Here is an 18,211-nt window from a genome sequence, read left to right on the forward strand (position 1 = left end):
TGCACTGTGATAGTCTCAGAGGTCCGTTAAAAGCGCAGAGAGCATCATGAAGAACAAGGAACACACCAGGCAGGTCCGAGATACTGTTGTGAAGAAGTTTAAAGCCGGATTTGGATACAAAAAGATTTCCCAAGCTTTAAACTTCCCAAGGAGCACTGTGCAAGCGATAATATTGAAATGGAAGGAGTATCAGACCACTGCAAATCTACCAAGACCTGGCCGTCCCTCTAAACTTTCAGCTCATACAAGGAGAAGACTGATCAGAGATGCAGCCAAGAGGCCCATGATCACTCTGGATGAACTGCAGAGATCTACAGCTGAGGTGGGAGACTCTGTCCATAGGACAACAATCAGTCGTATATTGCACAAATCTGGCCTTTATGGAAGAGTGGCAAGAAGAAAGCCATTTCTTAAAGATATCCATAAAAAGTGTCGGTTAAAGTTTGCCACAAGCCACCTGGGAGACACACCAAACATGTGGAAGAAGGTGCTCTGGTCAGATGAAACCAAAATTGAACTTTTTGGCAACAATGCAAAACGTTATGTTTGGCGTAAAAGCAACACAGCTGAACACACCATCCCCACTGTCAAACATGGTGGTGGCAGCATCATGGTTTGGGCCTGCTTTTCTTCAGCAGGGACAGGGAAGATGGTTAAAATTGATGGGAAGATGGATGGAGCCAAATACAGGACCATTCTGGAAGAACCTGATGGAGTCTGCAAAAGACCTGAGACTGGGACGGAGATTTGTCTTCCAACAAGACAATGATCCAAAACATAAAGCAAAATCTACAATGGAATGGTTCAAAAATAAACATATCCAGGTGTTAGAATGGCCAAGTCAAAGTCCAGACCTGAATCCAATCGAGAATCTGTGGAAAGAACTGAAAACTGCTGTTCACAAATGCTCTCCATCCAACCTCACTGAGCTCAAACTGTTTTTCAAGGAGGAATGGGAAAAAAATTCAGTCTCTCGATGTGCAAAACTGATAGAGACATACCCCAAGCGACTTACAGCTGTAATCGCAGCAAAAGGTGGCGCTACAAAGTATTAACTTAAGGGGGCTGAATAATTTTGCACGCCCAATTTTTCAGTTTTTTATTTGTTAAAAAAGTTTGAAATATCCAATAAATGTCGTTCCACTTCATGATTGTGTCCCACTTGTTGTTGATTCTTCACAAAAAAATACAGTTTTATATCTTTGTTTGAAGCCTGAAATGTGGCAAAAGGTCGCAAAGTTCAAGGGGGCCGAATACTTTCGCAAGGCACTGTATGTGTTTACACCAAAATACTAATGTATACATGTCAGATGTGAGTATATTAGTATATTAGTATATTGCATTATGTTGAGGAGCACGGTGAAATGGCTTACTTCTGTTACTATTTGTTATATATTCTGTCTCTGTGTGCGTGTGTGTATGTGTGTGTATGTATATGTCTTTACCCTGATGTCCCACAAAACCTTGCTGTCCATGATCGCCTGGGTCTCCTAAAGGTCCAGGTGGACCTGGAGGTCCATTTCTCCCTGGGGGCCCTCGTGACCCAGCTGGGCCCTTAGGACCTAGAGAAAATGACACACAAAACACCACCGTCGGTGTGAAAAACAACACACACACACATCATGTTTCTGTAGGTCACTTACCGTGAGGCCCAGGGTTCCCACGGGGCCCAGCCTTTCCCGGGGGACCATTTGGACCTGATGGACCTAAGGGGCCATGGATCCCACGGTAGGGTTCCTGAGTGGTAACGACACCGTCCAAAACCTGACCGGGCAGGCCTTTGGGACCTGCAGGGGGATACAGAGGAACCTCATTGTCAAAAGAACAGGGCAGGCTAAACAGATAGAATTGTCTCAGTTATCTCTATTGGTCTCAGTCCTCACCTGCATCCCCAGGTTTGCCTTTGTCACCTTTGGGCCCCAGGAGGCCGTAGGCGCCTGGACGACCTCTTGCTCCGTTGGGGCCCATGTGACCATCAGGGCCTCTGGCACCTATCAGAAAAGAACATTAGGCACCAAACAGAGAAAACAGACTGCATCAGGGAGGGACTAACTCGACCTGCCCCCCCCCCCCAAAAAAAAACAACAATTTTGTTTTCCGATTTTAAATGTTTTACACAGTTTTCTGTTTCGGAGTTGTGTGTTATGTGGTTACCTTTGGGTCCTTGTGATCCTGAGTAGTCTGTTGGCCCTAGGGGTCCTGGGGGGCCTCTCTGTCCTTTATGGCCATTGGGCCCTGGTGGCCCTTGGGGGCCTGGGTCTCCTGGAAATGGCTCTGCAGTACCAGCAGGACCCGGTTCACCGGGTGGTCCTGAAAACACTCAAATACTGAGACAAGAAAAACACACAGAAACACCTGACACCTGGTACACAATGACAGACTGACTGACATCTGACCCCTGGTACACACTGACTGACATCTGACATCTGGTACACACTGACATCTGACACCTGGTACACACTGACATCTGACACCTGGTACACACTGACATCTGACACCATAACATTTAATTTAAGCAAGTAAGTAAGGGATGGCTGCAGTCTTCTCGGCTCTTAACCAACTATGATATTTTGCATGTTTTTTCACGTTGTTCGTATCTTGTATTGTACATAATGTTGCTGCTACCGTTTCTTATGACAGAAAAGAGCTTCTGGACATCAGAACTGTGATTACTCACCTCAAATTGGACAAAGTTTTTCTTGAATGAGTCAGACGGGAGGGATATACTACAAACCAAATCAATTTTATTTATCTAGCCCTTCTTACATCAGCTGATATATCAAAGTGCTGTTCAGAAACCCAGCCTAAAACCCCAAAAAGCAAGCAACACAGGTGCAAAAGCACGAACTGAAAGCACATACAGTTGAAGTACAGTTGAAGTTGGAAGTTTAGATACACCTTATCCAAATACATTTAAACTCAGTTTTTCCACAAATCCTGACATTTAATCCTAGTAAAAATTCCCTGTCTTAGGTCAGTTAGGATCACCACTTTATTTTAAGAATGTGAAATGTCAACACATTCCCAGTGGGTCATACATTTACATACACTCAATTAGTATTTGGTAGCATTGTCTTTAAATTGTTTAACTTGGGTCAAACGTTTCAATTAGCCTTACACAAGCTTCCCACAATAAGTTGGGTGAATTTTGTCCCATTCCTCCTGACAGAGCTGGTGTAACTGAGTCAGGTTTGTAGGCCTACTTGTTCGCACACACTTTTTCAGTTCTGCCCACAAATGTTCTATAGGATTGAGGTCAGGGCTTTGTGATGGTCACTCAAATACCTTGACGTTGTTGTCCTTAAGCCATTTTGCCACAACTTTGGAAGTATGCTTGGGGTCATTGTTCATTTGGAAGACCCATTTGCGACCAAGCTTTAACTTCCTGACTGATGTCTTGTGGTGTTGCTTCAATATATCCACATAATTTTCCTACCTCATGATGCCATCTATTTTGTGAAGTGCACCAGTCCCTCCTGCAGCAAAGCACCCCCACAACATGATGCTTCCACTCCAGTGCTTCACGGTTGGGATGGTGTTCTTCGGGTTGCACGGCTCCCCCTTTTTTCTCCAAACACAACGATGGTCATTATGGCTAAAGAGTTCTTTTTTTGTTTCATCAGACCAGAGGACATTTCTCAAAAAAGTATGATCATTGACCCCATGTGCAGTTGCAAACCGTAGTCTGGCTTTTTTATGGAGGTTATTGAGCAGTGGCTTCTTCCTTGCTGAGCCTATCAGAAGCTTCTAAAGCCATGACGTCATTATCTGGAATTTTCCAAGTTGTATAAAGGCACAGTCAATTTAGTGTATGTAAAATTCTGACCCACTGGAATTGTGTTAGTGAATTATAAGTGAAATAATCTGTCTGTAAACAATTGTTGGAAAAATGTATTGTGTCATGCACAAAGTAGATGTCCTAACCCACTTGCCAAAACTACAGTTTGTTAACAAGAAATTTGTGGAGTGGTTGAAAAACAAGTTTTAATGACTCCAACCTAAGTGTATGTAAACTTCCGACTGTAGCTAGCACTCCTGTCAGGTAGTTAGCTACAGTTACCCATAGCTGGCTAGCTAGTTTTATAGTTTGGTAATTTATTCCAATACATTTCAGAGTTGCAAAAAATATGTTAATGAATCTAGCAACGTTTTATAGGCTCTTCACCACGAGACTAAGCCAAATTGCCAATGCAAAAATCAATGTGTATGAATTCCCAGCTAGTTTTATATATATATATATATATATTTTGTTTTAAGCAAGCTAGCTTCATACTTTTCTGACATGCTGAAAATGCAGCCTTTTATAAAATGTCAATGTACACTTCGCAGCCACCAGTTTGACATATGACTACAGTTTGCATTGAATTGTAGGTCATATCAACCCCGCAAGTGACCAAAGTTGTTCACTCTTCGAGAGGACAAAGTTAGTAAATTTGACCACTTAATATGCCAATCAAACTGCATCCGATTTCGATGGGGATTTTCGGAGGGAAAGTGGCTAGGGCAAGGGTTGAGGACTGCAGCCCTAGCCTATGAGACAAGGGCGCATGGAATAATGGGCTACAAAACTTCCAAGGGGAGTCTGCAACGGGAACCCCCCCAATAAAATGACATATATAAATATCAACATGGGCCAAGGACAGAAGGCTATGTCTCTCAAGGTTTCTTCAAGAGAATAACTAATTTAGCTGTAATTTCTCAAAACAGAGCATGACTGCGTTCGCGCTTTGGATAGTATTGCTGCCTACTGCAGGTAAGATCTTAACATTTTTCCTAAAATGCTGCAGTTTTAAGTTTCATATAAGGTCAAGTATGTTTAATTTGGACAAATTATTATCTCTTTTAAAGCGTCGAAATTTGTCCTAAACCTCACACCAAAGCATCCCATGGCTCGAGTCGGCGACAGTCTGGTCCTGACGTGCAAAGCCAGTGGCTGCGCCGAAGCCGTCACGTTCACCTGGTCTTCATTGATTGACCCGTCACTCTACGGTAAAACGGAGACCAACGGGACAGTGTCCCTGCAAATATTTAACCCGTTGGGAATTCATCACATCAACACGGTCGTCTGTAAGGCCACATGCAGAACCAAAGGAGAAGATACACAAAACGCGCAAACGTCTACTAAGGTGAACGTCTACGGTAAGTTTTGTGCGTCTTTGTTTATTGTGGGCTTTTATAGTAGAACGTCTTCATGAACAGTAGCTTTTTGTTTATTGTAGGCTTTTATAGTAGAACATCTTCATGAACAGTAGCTTTTTGTTTATTGTAGGCTTTTATAGTAGAACGTCTTCATGAACAGTAGCTTTTTGTTTATTGTAGGCTTTTATAGTAGAACGGCTTCATGAACAGTAGCTTTTTGTTTATTGTAGGCTTTTATAGTAGAACGCTTCATGAACAGTAGCTTTTTGTTTATTGTAGGCTTTTATAGTAGAACGGCTTCATGAACAGTAGCTTTGTGTTTATTGTAGGCTTTTATAGTAGAACTTGTTCATTGTAGGCTTTTATAGTAGAACGGCTTAATTAGCAGTAGCTTATAACGTCTTCAGATCATGCGCAATTGCTTTGAAGTTTATAATATTAAATTAATCCACTAATATACACACTCTCGGGTTCCTCCCAAATAAAACAACATTCCAATGAATCTACACAGACTGGAATATGTTCCAGGATTCTGATGGCATTGAGGAGTACACCACATCAGTCACTGGTTTTATTAATAAGTGTATCGAGGACGTCGTCCCCACAGTAACTGTACGTACATACCCCAACCAGAAGCCATGGATCACAGGCAACTTTCGCACTGAGCTAAGGGTAGAGCTGCCGCTTTCAAGGAGCTGGACTCTAACCCGGAAGCTTATAAAAAATCCTGCTATGTCCTCCGACGAACCATCAAACAGGCAAAGCGTCAATACTGGACTAAGATCGAATCATACGACGCTTGTCAGATGTGGCAGGGATTGCAAACTATTACAGACTCCAAAGGGACGCACAGCCAAGAGCTGCCCAGTGATACAAGCCTACCTGACAAGCTAAATAAATTCTATGCTCGCTTCGACGCAAGTAACACTGAAACATGTATGAGAGAATCAGCTGTTCTGGACGACTGTGTGATCACACTCTCCGTAGCCGATGTGAGTAAGACCTTTAAACAGGTCAACATTCATATGGCCGCAGGGCCAGATGGATTACCAGGATGTGTACTCCGGGCATGCGCTGGCAACTGTTTTCACTGACATGTACAACCTCTCCCTGACCGATTCTGTAAAACCAACATGTTTCAAGCAGACCACCATAGTTCCTGTGCCCAAGAACACTAAGGCAACCTGCCTAAATGACTACCGACCCATAGCACTCACGCCTGTAGCCATGAAATGCTTTGAAAGGCTGGTCATAGTTCACATCAACACCATTATCCCAGAAACCCTAGACCCACTCCAATTTGCGTACCACACCAACAGAGCCACAGATGATGCAATCTCTATTGCATTTCACACCGGTTACACAAGGACAACAACCTCTCCCTCAACATGATCAAGACAAAGGAGATGATTGTGGACTACAGGAAAAGGAGGACCGAGCACACCCAAATTCTCATCGTTGGGGCTGCAGTGGAGCAGGTTGAGCGATTCAAGTTCCTTGGTGTCCACATCACCAACAAACTAACATGGTCCAAGTACACCAAGACAGTTGTGAAGAAGGCACGACAAAACCTATTCCCCCTCAAGAGACTGACAAGATTTGGCATGGGTTCTCAGATCCTCAAAGGTTTGACATCGAGAGCATCCTGACTGGTTTCATCACTGCGTGGTATGGCAACTTCTCGGCCTCCGACTGCGAGGCACTACAGAAGGTAGTGCGTACGGCCCAGTACATCACCGGGGCCAAGCTTCCTGCCATCCATCTTTTCTCTTATATTTTTTTTAGGTATTTTCTTAAAACTGCATTGTTGGTTAAGGGCTTGTAAGTAAGCCTTTCATTATTTGGCGTACACACTGACAGACAGTTTGACATTTGTCACCTGGTACAGACAGACAGTTTGACATTTGTCACCTGGTACGTACGTACGTACGTACGTACAGACAGACAGACAGACAGACAGACAGACAGACAGACAGACCTGGAGGTCCATGAATGCCTTCGTATCCTGGCTCTCCGTTGGGTCCTCTGTGACATTCTGAGCACTCTCCACCTGAACCACCGGGCTCACCAGTGACTCCTTTTGGTCCTGGGTGACATTACACATTCAATCAACCATACAGGAGTCATACAGTAGCTAACATCATGTCAACAACCCAACACTCACATGTACCCTACTCCACCGGGGAACTACGCAGTAATGACACACAATGTACTGTATCTACTACATAGAAACTTAAAAGAAAATCACAGTGTTAAAATGTTTTTGTTTTTAATACATTTCAAAAATGTCTAAAAACCTGTTTTCGCTTTGTCATTATGGGGTATTGTGTGTAGATTCATACATTTTTGAATAAATCTGTAATGTAACAACATGTGAAAGAAAGTCCAGGAGTCTGAATACTTTCCGAATGCACCGTCTATAAACTTAAAATAAAATCACACACCAACCTTTTGCTAAATTCTAACGTATGATGATCTCAATCATGTCATTACTATCTTGAAAAGCAAATGTTTCACTCATGACTGATACAAACAGTACCTTGGTAGCCTGGAGGGCCCCTTAGGCCTTTAGATCCGGGGTAAGAAGTTCCCGGGGGTCCCTGGGAGCCTGTGTGGCCTTTGACTCCGGGGAACCCAGATGGCCCTCGTGGGCCCAACACATCTGGTCCTGAGAGAGTGAGATGTGACACATAAGGACTACTGGTAACTATTAGTAACGTACTTGATCTGGATTTAGATATCTATTCAGAGACAGTTATTTATTGATAAGTGTTTGTAACCTCACCTCTTGCTCCCTTCTCTCCTTTTTGGCCTTGGAGCCCGTTCAGACCATGCAGTCCTGGGGGTCCCGGGAAACCTGTGGAGAAATTCACATCAAGTCAATCCCATATACATCAAAATCATTCCCGGGTCAACTGCACACATGTACAGTATGTATACCATGTCAGCTAAATGCTTTGGATTGCGAGGTAAATGAGTCCAGCCAGCTATCTAAACCTTGTAGTAATCATGACCGAATTACCAACCGGGTATGCAGGGCACGGGGCCCTGACCTCCAGGGGGACCCCATTGACTGTAAGTTACTCTCACCCAGATATTGTATGAACATGGCATTAAGTCATGGCAACATGTAGAATTTCAGGAAATTAGCTTTAAAAACTACAAAACTGCAACATTTTCTCTATGCATGGCAAAATGTGTAGAATTGCAGGAAATTCAACTTCGAAATAGCATTTTTTTTCATCGCCAAAATACATTGTTTATTGTTTATTTCTCATTTGTTTATTATCAACTTCACTTGCTTTGTCAATGTTAACATATGTTTCACATGCAAATAAAATGTTTTGCCCGAGGTGAGGGGGGCCCCCCAACCAAATCTAAATGGCTAGGGCCTGTCACTAGGTGGTAAGTATAGTTGAAGTCGGAAGTTTACATACACTTAGGCTGGAGTCATTAAAACTCGTTTTTCAACCACTCCACAAATTTCTTGTTCACAAACTATACTTTTGGCAAGTCAGTTAGGACATCTACTTTGTGCATTTCAACAGTAATCTTTCCAACAATTGTTCACAGACAGATTATTTCACTTATAATTCACTGTATCACAATTCCAGTGGGTCAGAAGTTCACATACACTAAGTTGACTGTGCCTTTAAACAGCTTGGAAAATTCCAGAAAATGATGTCATGGCTTTAGAAGCTTCTGATAGGCCAATTGACATAATTTGAGTCAATTGGAGGTGTACCTGTGGATGTATTTCAAGGCCTACCTTCAAACTCAGTGCCTCTTTGCTTGACATCATGGGATAATCAAAAGAAATCAGCCAAGACCTCAGAAAAAAAAATTGTAGACCTCCACAAGTCTGGTTCATCATTGGGAGCAATTTCCAAATGCCTGAAGGTACCACGTTCATCTGTACAAACAATAGTACACAAGTATAAACACGGTGGGACCACGCAGCGTTCTGTTTCCTAGAGATGAACGTACTTTGATGCCAAAAGTGCAAATCAATCCCAGAACAACAGCAAAGGACCTTGTGAAGATGCTGGAGGAAACAGGTACAAAAGTATCTATATCCACAGTAAAATGACTCCAATATCGACATAACCCGAAAGTCCGCTCAACAAAGAAGAAGCCACTGCTCTAAAACCCCCATAAAAAAGCCACACTACGATTTGCAACTGCACATGGGGACAAAGATCGTACTTTTTGGAGAAATGTCCTCTGGTCTGATAAAACAAAAATAGAACTGTTTGGCCATATTGACCATCGTTATGTTTGGAGGAAAAAGGGGGAGGCTTGCAAGCCGAAGAACACCATCCCAATCGTGAAGCACTGGGGTGGCAGCATCATGTTGTGGGGGTGTTTTGATGCAGGAGGGACTTGTGCACTTCACAAAATAGATAACATCATGAGGACAATTATGTGGATATATTGAAGCAACATCTCAAGACATCAGTTAAAGCTTGGTCACAAATTGGTCTTCCAAATGGACAATGACCCCAAGCATACTTCCAAAGTTGTGGAAAATGGCTAAAGGACAACAAACTCAAGGTATTGGAGTGGCCATCACAAAGCCCTGACCTCATCCTTTAGACAATTTGTGGTCAGAACTGACAAAGCGTGTGCGAGCAAGGAAGCCTACAAACCTGACTCAGTTACACCAACTCTGTCAGGAGGAATGGGACAAAATTCACCCAACTTATTGTGGGAAGCTTGTGGAAGGCTACCCGAAACGTTTGCCCCAAGTTGAACAATTTAAGGCAATGCTACAAAATACTAATTGAGTGCATGTACACTTCTGACCCACTTGGAATGTGATGAAAGAAATAACAGCTGAAATGAATCATTCTCTCTACTATTATTCTGACATTTCACATTCTTAAAATAAAGTGGTGGTCTTAACTGACCTAAAACAGGGTATTTTTTACTGGGATTAAATGTCAGGAATTGTGAAAAACTGAGTTTAAATGTATTTGGCTAAGGTGAATGTAAACCTCCCGACTTCAACTGTAGATTGGGTCTTAGTACCTGGAGGACCGGGCAGTCCAGGAATGCCCTTGGGGCCTTGACCTCCGAGAATTCCTCCGGGAGGCCCTGGGGAGCCTGGACGACCCGGCGGACCTGAGGGACCAGGGAAACCTGCACACACACACAAACTTTAGAATCTAAAATGCTCACATATGTAGACACTAAACAAACACATAGACATAAATGAAATGTCCTGTACCCTGTCCTAAGGAGGAAATATTAAATGAGTGACATACAGAAGGGGACTTTAGGGATCCATTACCTGGGCTACCCAGTGGTCCTCGGGCTCCGTGGACACCAGGCTGTCCTGGTGATCCTCTGGGTCCTGGGCTCCCTGGATCTCCTGGGTCTCCCTTTGGATCTATAGAGTGTGAAAAATATCAATTAGGGTTGCACATTTCTAGTCACTTTCCCAGAAATTCCGGTTGGGAGGTTCCCAGAATCGGAAGGAAATAAGGACATCTGTAGTCCTCCAACAAGGATTTCTGGAAAAGTTACCGGAATTTTGCAACCCTAGTGCCAATCACACCGGCACATACCTTCTAGGAGTGTGAATCACTGCCCCAACACAAATGTCACATTTGGAAGTGAACACAAATACAGAAAACAACAGCAGCAGCAGCCTGACTGACTGACTGACAGACTGAGAACAGCAGCAGCAGCCTGACTGACTGACTGACTGAGAACAGCAGCAGCAGCCTGCCTGACTGACTGACAGACTGAGAACAGCAGCAGCAGCCTGACTGGGAACAACAGCAGCAGCCTGCCTGACTGACTGACTGGCTGAGAACAGCAGCAGCAGCCTGACTGACTGACTGACTGAGAACAGCAGCAGCAGCCTGACTGACTGACTGACTGGCTGGGAACAACAGCAGCAGCCTGACTGACAGACTGAGAACAGCAGATTGGATTGGAAAGAGTTAAGAGCTGACCTGGGAAGGCATCTCATCTTCCCCCAGGACATTGTCAGCACAACATTCAGACCAGACCTGCCAGTCTGGTCAAGGAGCACCAACATCTAAATGGCCATGCTAATGACTCCACAGGAGGAGAGCATTAAGGAAGCCTACAAAAGGAAGCTGTTGACGTGCCAGACACTCGTGGATGAATGCACTGACAAGGGATGGAAGGCCAAGTGTCTACCAGTAGAAGGACACTAAAGATTCTATGAGAAAAGGGAGCACAGCGTTAGAAGATCTGTTGCATAGCTAGGCAGGAGGCAGAGAGGGCATGGTAATGGCTGGAGGTGCAGTTGGCAAGCCACCTGGCTCAGATGGGGCCTGATCGACCCGATCGGTGCACCCTTCAGAAGGTATAGTGAGCAGCGCAAAAACACCTAATGCATTGGGGACCTCACCTGAGCATAAGCCTTTTTGCAGCTATCCTCTGTGTGCAGGTAAAGTACGGCAAGCTAGCCATAGCATATTCAGTTAATATCCCTGAATATCATATGTGACCTGAAGTTACTCCTATTCTAATGACTCAGCGTCACACTCTGGACAAGAGCAGTACCAGGATCATGGGAGAACATAAACACAAATGAATAAACAGGAGAGATACGGTCATGATACATACATAGCACACAGTTCTGTCATGCTGCCCTCTTAGAAAAAAAGGGTTCCAAAAGGGTTCTTCGGCTGTCCCCATAGGAGAACCCTTTTTGGTTCCAGGGAGAACACTTTTTGGTCCTACATGGAAAGGATTCTACATAGAACCCAAAAGGGTTCTTCAAAGGGTTGTCCTATGGGGACAGTCAAATAACCTTTTTAGGTTCTAGATAGCATAGTTTTCCTAAGAGTGTACTGTGCACTGATGTGACTTCTAAACTGTACGGGCTAGAATCCCCATTGGAAGTGAGTATTTATTTAGTAACTTTTTTATCTGGTAGATCCGGGAGTCCTAAACATCCTGTATCCTGTTGTCATCATCTCAAAACTGTAATAGTGTTGTTTGTGTTTGTTCACTCAGTTGGAAATGTGTCCAAATGTAGCGCCCCAGATACTCTGGCTCTAGCCAAGCGGAGTGTAGAGCTCTGTATGGGGAATAAGGAGCCATGCTGTCAGCAGACGTTGTATTGTGATCACCGAAGGTTCTGCATTCTCCTGGAGGACCCGGTGGCCCAGGTAGTCCTGGTTGTCCTATAGAGTCTCCTGGGTCACCTGCAGAATAGGGTCAGGGGTTTGAGTGTCAGGATACAGAGAAGATATTAGTCGTAATTACAGCACTTTCACTCTGATAATAACCCACGTTTTGGAATCCTCTCTTCCTGTCCCTTTATGACCTCCACTTCCTCTCTTCCTGTCCCTTTATGACCCCCCCTTCCTCTCTTCCTGTCCCTTTATGACCTCCCCTTCCTCTCTTCCTGTCCCTTTATGACCTCCCCTTCCTCTCTTCCTGTCCTTTTATGACCTCCCCTTCCTCTCTTCCTGTCCCTTTATGACCTCCCCTTCCTCTCTTCCTGTCCCTTTATGACCTCCCCTTCCTCTCTTCCTGTCCCTTTATGACCTCCACTTCCTCTCTTCCTGTCCCTTTATGACCTCCACTTCCTCTCTTCCTGCCCCTTTATGACCTCCCCTTCCTCTCTTCCTGTCCCTTTATGACCTCCCCTTCCTCTCTTCCTGTCCCTTTATGACCTCCCCTTCCTCTCTTCCTGTCCCTTTATGACCTCCCCTTCCTCTCTTCCTGTCCCTTTATGACCTCCCCTTCCTCTCTTCCTGTCCCTTTATGACCTCCACTTCCTCTCTTCCTGTCCCTTTATGACCTCCCCTTCCTCTCTTCCTGTCCCTTTATGACCTCCCCTTCCTCTCTTCCTGTCCCTTTATGACCTCCCCTTCCTCTCTTCCTGTCCCTTTATGACCTCCCCTTCCTCTCTTCCTGTCCCTTTATGACCTCCCCTTCCTCTCTTCCTGTCCCTTTATGACCTCCCCTTCCTCTCTTCCTGTCCCTTTATGACCTCCCCTTCCTCTCTTCCTGTCCCTTTATGACCTCCCCTTCCTCTCTTCCTGTCCCTTTATGACCTCCCCTTCCTCTCTTCCTGTCCCTTTATGACCTCCACTTCCTCTCTTCCTGTCCCTTTATGACCTCCCCTTCCTCTCTTCCTGTCCCTTTATGACCTCCCCTTCCTCTCTTCCTGTCCCTTTATGACCTCCACTTCCTCTCTTCCTGTCCCTTTATGACCTCCCCTTCCTCTCTTCCTGTCCCTTTATGACCTCCCCTTCCTCTCTTCCTGTCCCTTTATGACCTCCCCTTCCTCTCTTCCTGTCCCTTTATGACCTCCCCTTCCTCTCTTCCTGTCCCTTTATGACCTCCCCTTCCTCTCTTCCTGTCCCTTTAAGTTCCCCTTATCATGTTTGTGTGTATTTTCTGTTGTCTCTCTACTCACCCTGTAAGCCTGTCATTCCTGGAAGGCCTGGGTTCCCAGGAGGGCCCGTGTGCCCAGGGTCCCCCTGCAAGGGGGATAAACCAACAGTCACTGGCATAGCAACACATAGTAACACCCACTGGCATAGCAACACACAGTAACCCTCACACACCAAGATACTCACACATAAACATCCTGTGTCTTAACAAAGACATGTGTTCTTACATTACTTCCAAGACCACTTACTTGGGAAGGAATATATTCTCAACTTAAATACATACAGACATACTGCACCTCATTTATCAATCTTGAGCAGTATTAATTTGTCTAGAAACCATTCATAATAGCAATTTTTACCAAAGTTTTAGTAGTTTAATGAGGTAAACAAAGAACATCTAAGATGTAGTGATGAGTATCAGTAATGAAGTACCTTATCACCGACTGGTCCAGGGAAACCAACTATACCACTCAAGCCTTTAGGTCCTCGAGGTCCGGGGGGTCCAGGGGGACCAGGTCTGCCAGGTTGTCCTGGGAGCCCTTTCTCATATCCAGGAGGACCATCCTGTCCATTCCCCCCTGGTTTACCTGGTGACCCACTTGAGCCCTTGGAACCTGAGAAGAAAGAACAGTGCATTGTTTATCCATGTATTATTAGAGAATCAAAAATACAGTCCCGCCGTCTAACACCTGGTAAAATACAGTCCCACCGTCTACCACCTGCTAAAATACAGTCCCGCCGTCTACCACCTGCTAAAATACAGTCCCGCCGTCTACCACCTGCTAAAATACAGTCCCGCTGTCTACCACCTGCTAAAATACAGTCCCACCGTCTACCACCTGCTAAAATACAGTCCCACCGTCTACCACCTGCTAAAATACAGTCCCACCGTCTACCACCTGCTAAAATACAGTCCCACCGTCTACCACCTGCTAAAATACAGTCCCACCGTCTACCACCTGCTAAAATACAGTCCCACCGTCTACCACCTGCTAAAATACAGTCCCACCGTCTACCACCTGCTAAAATACAGTCCCACCGTCTACCACCTGCTAAAATACAGTCCCACCGTCTACCACCTGCTAAAATACAGTCCCACCGTCTACCACCTGCTAAAATACAGTCCCACTGTCTACCACCTGCTAAAATACAGTCCCACCGTCTACCACCTGCTAAAATACAGTCCCACCGTCTACCACCTGCTAAAATACAGTCCCACTGTCTACCACCTGCTAAAATACAGTCCCACTGTCTACCACCTGCTAAAATAGTCCCACCGTCTACCACCTGCTAAAATACAGTCCCACCGTCTACCACCTGCTAAAATACAGTCCCACTGTCTACCACCTGCTAAAATAGTCCCACCGTCTACCACCTGCTAAAATACAGTCCCACCGTCTACCACCTGCTAAAATACAGTCCCACCGTCTACCACCTGCTAAAATACAGTCCCACCGTCTACCACCTGCTAAAATACAGTCCCACCGTCTACCACCTGCTAAAATACAGTCCCACCGTCTACCACCTGCTAAAATACAGTCCCACTGTCTACCACCTGCTAAAATACAGTCCCACTGTCTACCACCTGCTACCACCTGCTAAAATACAGTCCCACCTGTCTACCACCTGCTAAAATACAGTCCCACCGTCTACCACCTGCTAAAATACAGTCCCACCGTCTACCACCTGCTAAAATACAGTCCCACCGTCTACCACCTGCTAAAATACAGTCCCACCGTCTACCACCTGCTAAAATACAGTCCCACCGTCTACCACCTGCTAAAATACAGTCCCACCGTCTACCACCTGCTAAAATACAGTCCCACCACCTGTCTACCACCTGCTAAAATACCCACCGTCTACCACCTGCTAAAATACTCCCACCGTCTACCACCTGCTAAAATACAGTCCCACCGTCTACCACCTGCTAAAATACAGTCCCACCGTCTACCACCTGCTAAAATACAGTCCCACCGTCTACCACCTGCTAAAATACAGTCCCACCGTCTACCACCTGCTAAAATACAGTCCCACCGTCTACCACCTGCTAAAATACAGTCCCACCGTCTACCACCTGCTAAAATACAGTCCCACCGTCTACCACCTGCTAAAATACAGTCCCACCGTCTACCACCTGCTAAAATACAGTCCCACCTGTCTACCACCTGCTAAAATACAGTCCCACCGTCTACCACCTGCTAAAATACAGTCCCACCGTCTACCACCTGCTAAAATACACCGTCTACCACCTGCTAAAATACAGTCCCACCACCACCTGCTAAAATACACCACCTGTCCCACCGTCTACCACCTGCTAAAATACAGTCCCACCGTCTACCACCTGCTAAAATACAGTCCCACCGTCTACCACCTGCTAAAATACAGTCCCACCGTCTACCACCTGCTAAAATACAGTCCCACCGTCTACCACCTGCTAAAATACAGTCCCACCGTCTACCACCTGCTAAAATACAGTCCCACCGTCTACCACCTGCTAAAATACAGTCCCACTGTCTACCACCTGCTAAAATACAGTCCCACCGTCTACCACCTGCTAAAATACAGTCCCACCGTCTACCACCTGCTAAAATACAGTCCCACCGTCTACCACCTGCTAAAATACAGTCCCACCGTCTACCACCTGCTAAAATACAGTCCCACCACCACCTGCTAAAATACAGTCCCACCGTCTACCACCTGCTAAAATACAGTCCCACCGTCTACCACCTGCTAAAATACAGTCCCACCGTCTACCACCTGCTAAAATACAGTCCCACCGTCTACCACCTGCTAAAATACAGTCCCACCGTCTACCACCTGCTAAAATACAGTCCCACCTGTCTACCACCTGCTAAAATACAGTCCCACCGTCTACCACCTGCTAAAATACAGTCCCACCGTCTACCACCTGCTAAAATACAGTCCCACCGTCTACCACCTGCTAAAATAGTCCCACCGTCTACCACCTGCTAAAATACAGTCCCACCGTCTACCACCTGCTAAAATACAGTCCCACCGTCTACCACCTGCTAAAATACAGTCCCACCGTCTACCACCTGCTAAAATACAGTCCCACCGTCTACCACCTGCTAAAATACAGTCCCACCGTCTACCACCTGCTAAAATACAGTCCCACCGTCTACCACCTGCTAAAATACAGTCCCACCGTCTACCACCTGCTAAAATACAGTCCCACCGTCTACCACCTGCTAAAATACAGTCCCACCGTCTACCACCTGCTAAAATACAGTCCCACCGTCTACCACCTGCTAAAATACAGTCCCACCGTCTACCACCTGCTAAAATACAGTCCCACCGTCTACCACCTGCTAAAATACAGTCCCACCGTCTACCACCTGCTAAAATACAGTCCCACCGTCTACCACCTGCTAAAATACAGTCCCACCGTCTACCACCTGCTAAAATACAGTCCCACCGTCTACCACCTGCTAAAATACAGTCCCACCGTCTACCACCTGCTAACCGTCTACCACCTGCTAAAATACAGTCCCATACCACCTGTCCCACCGTCTACCACCTGCTAAAATACAGTCCCACCGTCTACCACCTGCTAAAATACAGTCCCACCGTCTACCACCTGCTAAAATACAGTCCCACCGTCTACCACCTGCTAAAATACAGTCCCACCGTCTACCACCTGCTAAAATACAGTCCCACCGTCTACCACCTGCTAAAATAGTCCCACCGTCTACCACCTGCTAAAATACAGTCCCACCGTCTACCACCTGCTAAAATACAGTCCCACCGTCTACCACCTGCTAAAATACAGTCCCACCTACCACCTGTCTACCACCTGCTAAAATACAGTCCCACCGTCTACCACCTGCTAAAATACCCACCGTCTACCACCTGCTAAAATACAGTCCCACCTACCACCTGCTAAAATACAGTCCCACCGTCTACCACCTGCTAAAATACAGTCCCACCGTCTACCACCTGCTAAAATACAGTCCCACCGTCTACCACCTGCTAAAATACAGTCCCACCGTCTACCACCTGCTAAAATACAGTCCCACCGTCTACCACCTGCTAAAATACAGTCCCACCGTCTACCACCTGCTAAAATACAGTCCCACCGTCTACCACCTGCTAAAATACAGTCCCACCGTCTACCACCTGCTAAAATACAGTCCCACCGTCTACCACCTGCTAAAATATCCCACACCACCTGCTAAAATACCCCACCGTCTACCACCTGCTAAAATACAGTCCCACCGTCTACCACCTGCTAAAATACAGTCCCACCGTCTACCACCTGCTAAAATACAGTCCCACCGTCTACCACCTGCTAAAATACAGTCCCACCGTCTACCACCTGCTAAAATACAGTCCCACCGTCTACCACCTGCTAAAATACCCACCGTCTACCACCTGTCTACCACCTGCTAAAATACAGTCCCACCGTCTACCACCTGCTAAAATACAGTCCCACCGTCTACCACCTGCTAAAATACCGTCTACCACCTGCTAAAATACAGTCCCACCGTCTACCACCTGCTAAAATACAGTCCCACCTACCACCTGTCTACCACCTGCTAAAATACAGTCCCACTGTCTACCACCTGCTAAAATACAGTCCCACCGTCTACCACCTGCTAAAATACAGTCCCACCTGTCTACCACCTGCTAAAATAGTCCCACCGTCTACCACCTGCTAAAAT

The 18,211-nt window shown here is 45.7% G+C and overlaps 1 protein-coding gene across 1 annotated transcript in view; it reads right to left on the reverse strand.

Annotated features, from left to right (window-relative positions):
* Positions 1-18,211, reverse strand: part of LOC139376714 (collagen alpha-4(IV) chain-like) — a 78,058-nt gene that overhangs the window by 3,377 nt on the left and 56,470 nt on the right. The window contains exons 34-45 of the mRNA XM_071119588.1: positions 13,962-14,143; positions 13,553-13,616; positions 12,255-12,329; positions 10,433-10,531; positions 10,171-10,281; positions 7,925-7,996; positions 7,679-7,807; positions 7,118-7,225; positions 2,155-2,310; positions 1,884-1,991; positions 1,644-1,787; positions 1,446-1,562 (exon numbers count right to left, since the gene is read on the reverse strand). Coding sequence (XP_070975689.1) covers positions 1,446-1,562; positions 1,644-1,787; positions 1,884-1,991; positions 2,155-2,310; positions 7,118-7,225; positions 7,679-7,807; positions 7,925-7,996; positions 10,171-10,281; positions 10,433-10,531; positions 12,255-12,329; positions 13,553-13,616; positions 13,962-14,143 — 1,365 coding nt within the window. The remainder of the gene's footprint in view (positions 1-1,445; positions 1,563-1,643; positions 1,788-1,883; positions 1,992-2,154; positions 2,311-7,117; positions 7,226-7,678; positions 7,808-7,924; positions 7,997-10,170; positions 10,282-10,432; positions 10,532-12,254; positions 12,330-13,552; positions 13,617-13,961; positions 14,144-18,211) is intronic.

This window comes from Oncorhynchus clarkii, chromosome 20 (assembly GCF_045791955.1).
Source record: "Oncorhynchus clarkii lewisi isolate Uvic-CL-2024 chromosome 20, UVic_Ocla_1.0, whole genome shotgun sequence".
Taxonomy (NCBI): domain Eukaryota; kingdom Metazoa; phylum Chordata; class Actinopteri; order Salmoniformes; family Salmonidae; genus Oncorhynchus; species Oncorhynchus clarkii.